Here is a 12,384-nt window from a genome sequence, read left to right as displayed (position 1 = left end):
CTTCCTCAGCCTCTGAATGCCGTTCCAGAAGGGGATTTGGTGCCGCAAAAAGATGGCATTCCTGGGTCTGAGAATGTACTTTCTAAAGCGTAAGCAGCAGCACGGGAGCTGAGCACCTCCCACCCCCCGCAAGCCGGGGAGCCTCACAGCGATGCAAACCCTGATTAGGGCCGAGCTGGCCCGGGTCTCAGAGCCCCGCCCACGGCGAGGCCAAGTTCTGCTGGGGCCTTGCCCACATTTCTTCCTGGTGGGGGGTGGTCTTCCCCCCCCACCCACTCAGGGCCCAGAGAGTCCCCCACCCACCCTCCAGAAGCAAGACCAGCACACCCTCTAGTGGTGGTGGGCTGCACACACGTGCACATACACGTGGATGTACACATGGATGCCTTCACGCGTGCACACGCGTGCACATATATCTATATGCACGCGTGTGCAGACACAAACGTGCGCACATGGACGTACACGTGGATACATGCGTGTGTGCACATGCGTGTACACATACCTCTATGCGTGTGTGTGCATACACGCAGATGTACACATGGATATGTGCATCATGCATACTCATATACATATACTTGTGTGTGTGCACATGTATGCGTGCACAAACATACACAGATGTACACATGGATACATGCACCTGTGCACGTATGTGTACATGTACCTATATGTGTGTGTGCGTGTGCATATACAAATATGCACACATGGATGTACACATGGATACGTGCACACGTGCACACACAAATACACTTGCACACAACTGTACACATTCACATACCTATATACGTGCATACATATGTCCGCATACAGGTACCAGGCACACACGTTCACGTACACACGTACGTGCACATGCATGTGTGTCCCTGTGTCTCTGAGGCCAGTAGCCCAGATGGTCCCGTGTCGCTTGTGAGTCAATGACTGAGGACACAGGACGGTGTGGAAGAGACTTCACATTCCAATCAGACTTTTTTCCTCTCTTCTCTGGCCAGATCTCTCCCTTGGCCTCCAGCCTGTGCCCTCTCGGGTCCTCTGCTCTGGCCCCTTGTGGTGGTGGCCCTGGGAGGCAAGGTGGGGCAGGAGGTTTGGTCGCTCCGTGTCTGCTCCACCGGGCCCCCTTCCTTCCCACCCCGGGGGTCAGACAGTCAAAGCCCCAGTGGCAGAGGTCGTGCGGGAAGCCTCACTGAAGGGGACGCTGCCGTGTGCCCTGAGCAAGGCCAGCACAGGGGCGGGGACGTGCCGGCTGTCTCACAGTCCAGGGCTCCATGATGCGCCAGGGGAAGAGTGCAGCCAGCAACCCGGGAGCGGGGTGGGTGTGGTCCTGCACACCCGCATCCTGCAGGCATCACGTCACTTGCCCACTCGTGCGCCGGGCGCTGGCTTGCCAGGCCCCACTTACTCGTTCACTGCTCCCCCCGATGGCGCCCACAGGGTGCTCGCCACGGAGCCCGAGCGCCAGGCCAGCCGTGGGGGGCGATGTGACAGTCAGTGTGCATCAGCCTGGGCACGTGTGGCCACATGGCAGGACTGGCAGAGGGACGCCGACCCAGCCGGGTGGCCGGGCTGCCCCGTGATGAGGGACACCGGCGTGCAGGAAGGCCCGAGGTGTCCCCTGCCCATCACGGGTGGATTCCGCCGGGATTCTGTGCGGCTTGGAAGTCGGTCCTGCGGGGGCGGGGGGAGGAGAAAGTCCGATTAAACCAGAGAACCTTCCAAAGCGAGGCTGCGGGAAACCGGATTTTGCGCCCACATCCTGGTGGGGCAGGGCGCACGCGGGGTGGGGTGCAGAGGGACCGAGGCTCAGGCGTGTGGGGATTCAGGATCGGTCTGCCGGCCTTCCCCCGGCACGGGCACCGCCTCCAGCACCAGCGCCCTAGTCCTCGCCAAGGCAGAGCTGTGACCTGAGACAGGTGGCCCCTCTGATGGACGGGAAGGAAGGGCGTCTTCCTTCTGCCCTGGGGAAGCGGCCTCTGCCGCGGGCAGGGCCACGAGGCCAGGCCTGGCGGGTTTCTGCGTGTGCCTTGTCCGCGCTGGTGAATCCTGACCGTGCTGCTGTCGCGGGCAGTCCGTCGAGGATGGTGCCGGCCATGCTCTCCGTGTACCGTCCGCTCGGAAAGAGACCCGCTAGGTGTCTTCACTGATGTTGCCGTGTGGGCACCGTTGGCTCCATATGCATTTTGTCCACGACAAAAGCCAGAAAGAACGACGGGTGTCCGGAATCCCCACCGGCACGACCTCCTGCCCCTGGTGCGCTCGGCGGTCCCGGTGTGAGAAGACGCAGGGCCACGTGGGCAGGGCCACGTGCTGGGCTCATTTCACTGGGCCTCCTGCTCCTGCTGTTCACACTGCCTGTCCGAGCTTCCCTCTCCGGTGAGCCCTACACTCCTCGTTCAAGAGCCATCTCTGATGCACCTCCAAGGGGAAGCCTCTACCTCCTTCTGAGTTCCCTTGTGCCCGGCACAGAGGAGAAGATGTCAGCCACCTCATGGGGTGGTTGCGGTTCTCCTGACATAAATGACGGGTGGTTAGCAGGAGAGAGGGAAGGAGGCAGGATGGATGATGGGGAATCGATGGATGGGTGGGTGGAGGGATGAATGGGGGTGTGGATGGACGGATGAGTAGATGGATGGATGGGTGAGTAGATGGGTGGAGGGCTGGATGGATAGGTGGATGGTGGGACAGGGGGATGGAGGGAGGGAGGGATGGAGGGATGGGTGGGTGGATGGGTGGGTGGATGGATGGATGGGTGAGTAGATGGGTGGAAGGCTGGATGGATAGGAGGATAGAGGGACAGGGGGATGGAGGGATGGGGTATGTGGATGGAGGGATGGAGGGAGGGATGGAGGGATGGATGGATGGATGATGGAGGGATGGGTGGGTGGATGGAGGGATGGGTGGGTGGATGGGTGGGTGGATGGATGGATGGGTGAGTAGATGGGTGGAAGGCTGGATGGATAGGAGGATAGAGGGACAGGGGGATGGAGGGATGGGGTATGTGGATGGAGGGAGGGAGGGAGGGAAGGAGGGAGGGAGGGAGGGAAGGAGGGAGGGAGGGAGGGAGGGAGGGATGGATGATGGAGGGATGGGTGGGTGGATGGAGGGATGGGTGGGTGGATGGAGGGATGGGTGGGTGGATGGATAGATGGGTGAGTAGATGGGTGGAAGGCTGGATGGATAGGAGGATAGAGGGACAGGGGGATGGAGGGATGGGGTATGTGGATGGAGGGAGGGAGGGAGGGAGGGAGGAAGGGAGGGATGGATGATGGAGGGATGGGTGGGTGGATGGATGGATGGGTGAGTAGATGGGTGGAAGGCTGGATGGATAGGAGGATAGAGGGACAGGGGGATGGAGGGATGGGGTATGTGGATGGAGGGAGGGAGGGATGGAGGGATGGATGGATGGATGATGGAGGGATGGGTGGGTGGATGGAGGGATGAATGGGTGGACGGAGGGAGGAAGGGAGGGATGGATGATGGATATGTGGATGGGAAGGATAGACGGATATGTGGATGGATGATGGAGAGATGGGTGGGTGGATGGATGGGTAAATGGATGACAGAGAGGAAGAAGGGAAGGAAGTAAAGGTTTATCTTTTGTGAGAAAACTTTTGAACGTGGCACAGCACCAGAGTGAAGCTATTTCTATTATTTTTTTACGTCTCCTTGGTTGCAAGTTCTATCCATTTTCACAAGTGTCAGCTGTTTTCGGCATTTACTCAATTCACTTAACAAACACTGATCGAGGGTCTACTGTGTACCAGGCACTAGGCTGGAGTCCAGGCACACAGCCTCTCACAGATGGGGACTGAAGCCTGGCAGGCCGGCCCCCGTGCCGCCGCGCCTCTCGGCCCCTCCCCTCGTGCCTGTCGCCCTGGAAGGCCTGTTGAGGAGCCCTGACTGTGCCTCCCCACCCCCCACCCAGCGGATCAGTCCCCTAGAAGGAGTGACCCAGGCGTGCACAGAGGAGCGGTTTCCTGCTCCTCCAGGGGCTCCTGTCACCACCCGGAGTGACAGCCAGGGGGAGGAAGTGGGGGGAGGATGGGGGCCAGGAGCCAGCACACCCCCCACCCCCACACGCGTCCTGACCCTGGAGTGGGCTGCACCGGGCCCCCGGGCCACGGTCACATGGGACAGTGGCCTTGACTGGTGGGAGGACAGGGCAGGTTCTAGGTGGGAAACAGTGTGTGGACGCTCCCGAGCCCCCAGAGCCCCCACCCCAGTCCAGGGCCCAGCCAGATGGACTTCGTGAGCCCAGACACGCTCCTCCCAGCTTGGGGAGGGGCTGCCACGCTGTCACCTCCGGGCAGCACATCCCTCCTCTTCCAGAAGCCTCCCCCGGTTTCCCCCGCCCTGGCTCCCGGAGAAGCTTGTGGTGTCCCTGCCCAGCCTGCCCCGGGGGTACCCGGCTCATGCTGTCTGGTGTCAGAGCCCAGGGCTGACGCACGTCTTCTGTCAAGGGCCAGACAGTGACCGTTGTAGGCTTTTCCGGCCACGTGATCTCTGTCACAGCCACTCAGCTGCTGTCGTGCAGAAACAAGCCACGGACAGCGCGCTAATGAGTGGACGTGGCCCTGTGTCAGTACAACTTTATTTACAGATTAAAGAACCAGTGGTAGGGAGATTTGGCCCGAGGCCCGTAGTTTGCTGACCCCTTGTATACGCTTGTTGGGTCACGTGATTTCTCTCCAGGCCCCTCAGCGGCTCCCAGCTGTCCACAAATATCCAGACGCCTTATCGGGCACCAAGGGACCTCAGTGGACAAGCTCGCTATTCCTCAGCATCTCTGTTGTCACCGACGGTCACTTAGGAACATTTAATGCTCTATGTGTTGGGCACTGCAGTCGGCTTTGGGGACACGGTGGTGAGTAAGACAGCCGTGGCCTCCCGGAGCTCCGTTTGGTGAGCACAGACAACGAGGAAACGATGGCACGAAACCGTAAACTCAGAACCCTGTTCTGAGCCGCGGATGTGGAGGCCGGTCTGAGGGCGGCTCATGGAGCCCTGGCGTGTCCGTGGGATTGCCCCTGTCTCTGCAAAGTGTCCATCCCTGGTTTCCCGAACCCCACGCAACACGGTGCTCTCGGCCCCCCGTGCTCTCTGGCCGCGGGGAGCGTGCGTGTTGATGGAAAGGACGGGCCGAGACCCAAACTGATGCCCGTTCCCTCCCGCCCCTGTCCCTCCAGAAAGTGCAGCAGTACACAGTCATTGTCCAGGCCACAGACATGGAAGGGAACCTCAACTACGGCCTGTCGAACACGGCCACGGCCATCATCTCGGTGACGGACGTGAACGACAACCCGCCAGAGTTCACCACGAGCACGGTGGGTACGCAGCTCACGGCCGTCGGGTGCGGCTCGTGCCGCTTCTCCCCTCCCTGAGTGTGATGGAGGGACGGGCAGCGGGAGGCTGACGCGGAGGGGGCCTCCCCGGGGTCTGCGGCGGGAGACAGGCGGGAGGGCCTGCCAAGGCTCTGCCTCCGGGGGTGGGTGCGGGGGGGACGTGTGCTCCAGTCCGGCACCGCGAGGCCCGATGCTGAGCCGCAGCTGACGCTCTGAGAAGTGCCCGGGACAGACTGGGCTGGACACTCTCTCCGGAGTTGACCCGTGGTTTGGGGGCCCGGTCGCTTTGGGAGGCACGCGTGCGGCTGCATGTGGCCGTGTGTGCAACGCGACCTCCTGGGGGGGGGGGGGGGGGGGGGCTCCTGCAGGAGCAGAACGTTGCCGTGAGCAGAACGTCGTGGAGGGTGGGGACACGCCGGGCGTTCCTCCCCCTCAGGCAGACCTGCCCACACCAGGCTGCTCCCGGCCTGAGTGCCAAGTGCGCTTGGTGGGCATTCATGCGCCTCCGTTCTGAGTCTAGAGCCCACGAGTCACAGAGACCAGCTGCGCTCATGCCGGCACATCCCAGGGGCAGGGCCCCGGGGTCACAGATTCAACGGCGCTGCCCCGCCAGGAGCCCCTCCCCAGGAAATCCTCACGGCCCACTCAGTGCCCGGCACGTTTGGTGACCCCCCTCCTGCGCCACCCAGCCGTCTTCGGGGGGCCGGCCCTGCTCTCTCCCCACTCACTGGTCCACACCCTCCCCGGATGACTGCCCAGGTCCTTGGTGAGCAGCGCTGTGCCCCACCACCAGGGCAGGCGCCCGTCCTCAGGTGTGGCGGGTGCAGGGGCCAGGATGGGCGGGAGGGAGGGTCAGGTCAGCAAGGGCCCCCAGAGTGGTGCTGGCTGGCGGCTGCCACCCCAAGGTCTCGGGATGGCCTCTCAGAGCCACCGCCTCTGCTGGGGTCCAGGCTCCCGGAGGGCCGACTGGGTGAGGGGGCCACGGCAATAACAGTGACAGTAATGGCGACAGCACAAGCCACGCTGGGAGCCTTCCCCTGCCAGGCTCTGGTCCCCCCAACCTTGTGAGGGTCAGGGCCCTCGCCCGACAGTCCCTCAGTGACAGAGGCTCAGAGACACGAAGTCACTTGCCCAGACTCTCACTGCTAGCCCGTAAGTGGGAGCGGCTGGGATTGGAGCCCAGAAGCTGCACCTGCTGTGCAGCGAGGGGGGAGGGGGGAGGGGGGAGGGGAAGGCGGTGGGGAAACAAAGAGGAGACCCCTCCTTCTCCCCGAGAAGGCCGGTCAGCGCCAGGAAGACATCTCACAGGCCAGAGTCTGGGAGACGAGAGCCTCCCTGGGGTCCAAGCATCCTCTCCTCCTGCTTCCCCACACCCCACGCCCCGAGCGCTCCTGTCCCCGAATCACAGAGTCCCCAGACCCCACAGCCCTGTACCTCCACCCCCCTCCCCAACTTCCCACATCCCGGAACCCGGCGGGGTGGCCTTGCCTGTGGGGGCGCAGCGCCATCTAGCGGGCGGACGGTAGCTTGCACGCGGGCGGAGCTGCTGATCCACAGCCCACCTGGCGAGGAGCGGGCTGGCTTCCGCGGCCACCTGCTCTCCTGGGCCAGTGGGCAATGGCAGGAAAGGCCCTGGGCCAATGTCCCGGGGAGTCTGGACATGGGTGAAGCGGCCCCGAGCGACCCTGGAAGGAGAATAATGCCCAGGCTGCAGGCCCCAGCAGGGCCTGGCACACACCTGGCCGGGCAGACCTGGCTGTCTTCCGGACACGCCAGGCCCGCGCTAGCGCCTGACCACAGCACCCTCGGGAGCAGGACGCCTACCAGAGGTGACCTTGCAGTGAGGAGCGGAGCCAGCACCACGCCAGGCATCTGACATCGACCCTGGCGGTTGCGCCGAGTGGGTGGGCACCTTGGACACTCAGAACCCACCTTCCGCCTCAGGGGTCTCAGGTGGTCTCGGGCGGGTGCCCAGGCAAGAGGACACTGTTCCCAGGGATACGCTCGTGTCCTGGTGCCAACTGCGAGCCCTTGTGTGCTGGGGCGGTGGCACCAGCCCTCCTGACCGCCAGGATCCCCAGGAAACAGCCTCGGGACCTCCACTGTCGCCACGGGAACAGAGCAGAAGGAAACCAAGCCAGCTGTCCCTGTTGGTAGTGAAGGATATGCTTCCGGGCATGGGCCACCATAGCGACCCGGGGAGTCAAGGACTCAGCCCAGCCCTCCTGGTCACCTCCAGCCACCACGGGGTTTGGCAAAAGCTCCCAGAGACCGGACAGGATGCTCAGAGCCCCCACCTGCCTCGAGATCCTGGTCCGCACTTGCACCCAGGTGCCCTGGAGAAGGTGTGGCCACCCGGGGAGGGCAGGCGATGGCATAGACCCCGGTGGCTGCAGCGACAGGCGGAAAGGCAGAGGGCTCCGGCATGGGGCAGACCAGAGCCTGCACCCACCCTCCTGCCCCCAAACAGCCTGATTCTTTTACGCCCAAGATGGTCGGCCGCTGCCTAATACACCAGGAGCCAAAGTAGACACAGCCCATCGGCTCCAGGCAAGAGCTCCCAGAGAGACCTCTTGGTCTCCGGCTTCGAGTCGGATGGAGATCTTGCCGATGCTGTTGAGGTGTGACGGGAATGCGGCATAACGCACGGACCTTCCCGGAAACGTTCCCACCGGCCAGGAGCACAAGCCCGTGCCCGTCCCCAGAGGCAGCCCCCACCCCTGCGTCCATCGCCAAGGTGACCTTTGCTTGTCCTACGACATCACGTGGATGGAGTCACGCGGGCCGCACAGTTCTGCGGAGCCAGGCTTCTCTCATCCAACAGAACGCCCGTGGAGCCCACGTCTGTGGTTGCACCCGCGCGGTCGGACAATCTCCCGCGTTCCTGGGGGTCCCCCGTGGCCAGCTCAGATCTTTGGACCATCTGTGAGCACCCCGTCCGTGCATGCCCTCCTTCGTTTAATCACTTTCTCTGTTTTAAAGATTGTTCTGAATGACAGTAGTTCACGATAGCTAAACTTTGTTTCATAGAGGAAAACTGTATTGATTATAAGGGAAAGGGAATGTATGGAAGTAAACAGAGTAAACATAAAGGGGGAGAGAGTAATGAGAAGGAGAGAGAAGGGTTCATGCATCAGATCGGGCGCTCACCACATCCAGCCTCCCTGCTGGGGAGGCCCCACGGTGAACGGCCCGGGTGGGGTCCCGATTGAGGGTCCTGGGCAGAGCGTCCTCCCCTCGGGGGAGGCTTCCAGCTAGCTCTTCCCGCCCGGGCGACGGATACACCGCCCGTGTGTGGTCCCCGGTTGCTCATGAAGTTTGTCTCGGTGCCGTCCCCAGCCAGCTGGGTCTTCTCTGCTTCTCTCACGGCATCACTATCCCAGGAACCTGGGCGGCTGCGTATCCTTCTTCCCTCCCTGATGCAGTCCAGGCGGCCAGCCCGGTCCGGCTCCAGGGGGTGAGCCAGTTAATCCCTCTTGGCGTCAGGAACGGAGGGGCCTGTTCTGATCCCAAGTCCAGATACGGAGCGTGAGCCAAGCAAGCCGCCATGACCGCGTGTGCGGCTCTACGCACAAGGCCCACGGACGAGTTCTAGGCAGAGTGGAGACCAGGCTGAGCTTCCAACCAGGTAGTTCGCACACACGGTAGCGTAACTGAAAAGGTACCAAGGGAGCCACCGTGACGAAGGCGTCCCCTTCCGCCCCACGCCGCCTCCACCTCGCGCCCCGCTCTGTACCTGGTGTTCTCCGACTTGGGTTCTTTCACTCACGATGTGTCTGAGACCCTCCCGTGTCCGTAGATTCTGAGTGGCCTTGGGATGTTTTCAGTGCTCGTTTGGGAATAACGTCAGGCTCACACAGAGTCGTCGGAGCGGGAAGGAGAAACGGAACAGCCACGTGCACTGGCCACCATCGCGTGTCCTCCGTGTCCCCGTGCCACTGCTGTGTCTGCAGATGGCCGCCCGGACCGGGGACGGAGCCGTAGCATCATGGCTGTCACGCCTAGAAGCTTCTGTGTGTTTCCTAAGAGGATTCCCCCCCGCCCCCGATGTGGCCATGGTGGTCACGCCTAGAAGCTTCTGTGTTTCCTAAGAGGACTTTCCCCCCGATGTGGCCTTGGTGGTCACGCCTAGAAGCTTCTGTGTTTCCTAAAAGGACTTTCCCCCCGATGTGGCCTTGGTGGTCACTCCTAGAAGCTTCTGTGTTTCCTAAGAGGACTTTTCCCCCGACGTGGCCTTGGTGGTCACGCCTAGAAGCTTCTGTGTTTCCTAAGAGGACTTTCCCCCCTATGTGGCCTTGGTGGTCACTCCTAGAAGCTTCTGTGTTTCCTAAGAGGACTTTTCCCCCCGACGTGGCCTTGGTGGTCACACCTAGAAGCTTCTGTGTTTCCTGAGAGGTTTTCCCTGACGTGGCCACGGTGGTCATCACATACATGGCCACTGCCCCTTTTTCCACCAGAGACGACTGAGGCCCAGAGGGCTAGTTCCGGGCTGCCCGAGGTCACACAGCGAGACTGTCAAACCCAGAGCGCCTGCTGCCTCGGGCCCCGCCTCTGCCACGTGGCTGTCCTGTCCCCTCCTGAGGCGGAGCACGTTCAGCAGCCACAGCGAGGGCCCCCGGCTGCCCACACCCGCTCCTGCGGGCAGGCCTGTGGGGGGACCACCTCTGCCCCCCGGCCCAGCCCCAGCCCAGCTCTGCCAGCCCGAACCCCGTCTTCCCCTCCGCACGCAGCCGCACTGAAACCCCCGCGGGCTCCCCCAAGTGCCAGTCCTGGGAGGGCCGGGGAGGGAGCGAGGGGAGGGAGCGCTGTGTGGGGCACCAGGAGGGGGGACGCACCAGGAGGAGGGCACCCTTGATCCGCACACACCTCTGAGAAGCGGGCGCCACAGAAGCGCACAGAGACCCTGGAGAGAAGGTGCATCTGACCCCAGACGTGACCCCCGTCCAGGCAAAGGGCTGGTGGGCACAGCCTGGCTCCCTGGAACGTCCCGCCTGCTCCTCCTGTGCCCCGGCCGGCCTCGGGCAGGCCCCAGGCCTGGAGTGGGCTCAGGGTCCGAGAGTCAAGGAGGAGTGCTTCAGCGGTACCTCGGATCCTGACGTCCGCCAGGACAGCGCTCAGGGAGGCGGCCTCGCTACGGTCAGACCCGAAGGCCGCTGCGGCGGGGGGTGGGGGGGAGACCAGTTTCCGGGCAGGAGTGTGCGCGCCCCCCCCACCCATGTGCTAACGTCCTGGTAACTGAGTCACATGGCAGTCGTGGGTTAGATTCGGGGGTCAGGGTGGCCCATGGTGTGTCCCTGGAGACGGGTGACAGGTGGGGCCCAGGAGGCTGCTTGGCACAGGGGTGGTGGGCGGGGCCGAGGGCCGGCCGCCTCCCCTCACAGCCAGGCTATTTTTATCGAGCTTAATCAAGAACAATCAGCAGAAGCTGAGGAGATGGGGGGATTTGCATGATCCAATTCCTACCCTTAAATGTTAATTAAAAGTCATTTCCCCTGTGCGTGTGCTGCCGCGAGGTGCCCCCGCCGCAGGGCTGGCGGGTTGTACGGCCATTGGACACTCAGCACCCCTCGAGGGTGAACGTGGGGGTCAGCTGGGCCGGGGGGCTGGTGGCCCCCAGGACGCACTCAGCCCCGAGGACCTCCTGCTGGCTTCGTCCTCGGGTCCCGGAGTGAAGCCTGGATAGCTGGGGTCCCAGGCCCCTGCCACCAGCTCAGCCACCCTCCCTCTGACTCGCCTGGAGTCAGGAGGCCCCTCACGAGCCCCCCGCCTGGTCCCTCCTAGCCCTGTAACCTGGGCTGAGAGCCGGACCTCTCTCAATGTCCCCACTTTACACAAAAGTGTCATCGGTCCCAAGGGGATGTCAGGAGGGTCCACTGGTGTCCGTGAAGGTTTACGCCTGGAACCGTGCTGCACTCTGAACGTGCCACGGGCGGCGGCCAGCCCGTCGCAGCAGCACAAGCAGGCCCCCGCCTTCACACACTGGAGTCCTGCCCCAGCTCTCACTCTGCAGACGAGGGACTCACAGCGAAGTCACTAACTCTCCCTGTCAGCCCAGTTTCCTCATCTGTTGGCGGGGGAGGGGGGGTGGATAGAAGCCATCAAGATGCATTATTATGGCAGTTTAAAACTTGGCAGCTGATAAGACGCGTTTCCTCTTGTCTCTTTGAGAGAGAGAGCAGCAGAGGGGCAGAGAGAGCGGGAGAGACAGAGAATCCTGAGCAGACTCCACATTCTTGGCACAGAGCCTGACTCGGGGCTCGATCCCATGACCCTGGGATATCATGACCTGAGCCGAAGTCAGGAGTCGGATGCTCAACCGACTGAGCCCCCCCGGCGCCCCCGCTGTATGTGGTGACCGCATGGCCTGCTTCCCGTCCCCAGAGAAGCATGGATGAGATTACATGTGAAAACAATTAATGTGGTTAAATTAAGTAATTTAGTTAAATTCAAGTCAGTGTTAAAGACAAAAGGGCATGTGATCATGGTGCCCCCCCCCCCCCGCCCCGTTCTCTGGAGATGGGACAGGAGGACAGTGAGTGTGGAGGCCAGCACTTGGCCCCCAGCGAACTCAGCCCTCCCCGGGGCTGGCTGGGCCCGCAGCGCCTGAAAGTGGGCCCGCTCTGGCCCCCCAGGTCCTGTGAATCCCAGGTCTCCTCAGCTTTTCGACTTACGTCCACAAACCCAGGAGAAGGGAGAGATTTGAACTCAGCATGAGTTCCTGAGAATAAGAATTTGGCATCTCAGGGGCGCCTGGGTGGCGCAGTCGGTTAAGCGTCCGACTTCAGCCAGGTCACGATCTCGCGGTCCGTGAGTTCGAGCCCCGCGTCAGGCTCTGGGCTGATGGCTCGGAGCCTGGAGCCTGTTTCTGATTCTGTGTCTCCCTCTCTCTCTGCCCCTCCCCCGTTCATGCTCTGTCTCTCTCTGTCCCAAAAATAAAATAAAAAACGTTGAAAAAAAAAAATTAAAAAAAAAAAAAGAATTTGGCATCTCAAAACGGGCACGGACTGAACACCCTTAACTGTGCACGGACACTCGGTGCAAACTTCTGTCA

The 12,384-nt window shown here is 62.2% G+C and overlaps 1 protein-coding gene and 1 long non-coding RNA gene across 5 annotated transcripts in view; one reads left to right on the top strand and one right to left on the bottom strand.

Moving 5' to 3' along the window:
* The window catches only part of CDH4 (cadherin 4), a 538,296-nt gene that overhangs the window by 501,019 nt on the left and 24,893 nt on the right, over nucleotides 1–12,384 (top strand). For all 4 annotated transcript variants that reach the window (XR_006200327.1, XM_042930499.1, XM_042930497.1 and 1 more), the window contains exon 8: nucleotides 5,178–5,315. Coding sequence is in view for 3 of the 4 variants with exons in the window: in XM_042930499.1 (XP_042786433.1) it covers nucleotides 5,178–5,315 (138 nt within the window). In the remaining variant the exon portion in view is untranslated. The remainder of the gene's footprint in view (nucleotides 1–5,177; nucleotides 5,316–12,384) is intronic.
* On the bottom strand, nucleotides 6,864–7,707 carry LOC122215340. Its single transcript, XR_006200328.1, has 3 exons — nucleotides 7,631–7,707; nucleotides 7,266–7,480; nucleotides 6,864–7,018 (listed from the first exon to the last, which is right to left on the bottom strand). It is a non-coding gene; the product is annotated as an uncharacterized LOC122215340 (long non-coding RNA).

This window comes from Panthera leo, chromosome A3, assembly GCF_018350215.1.
Source record: "Panthera leo isolate Ple1 chromosome A3, P.leo_Ple1_pat1.1, whole genome shotgun sequence".
In the NCBI taxonomy this organism is placed as follows: domain Eukaryota; kingdom Metazoa; phylum Chordata; class Mammalia; order Carnivora; family Felidae; genus Panthera; species Panthera leo.
This window is presented reverse-complemented; position numbering and strand designations above follow the sequence as displayed.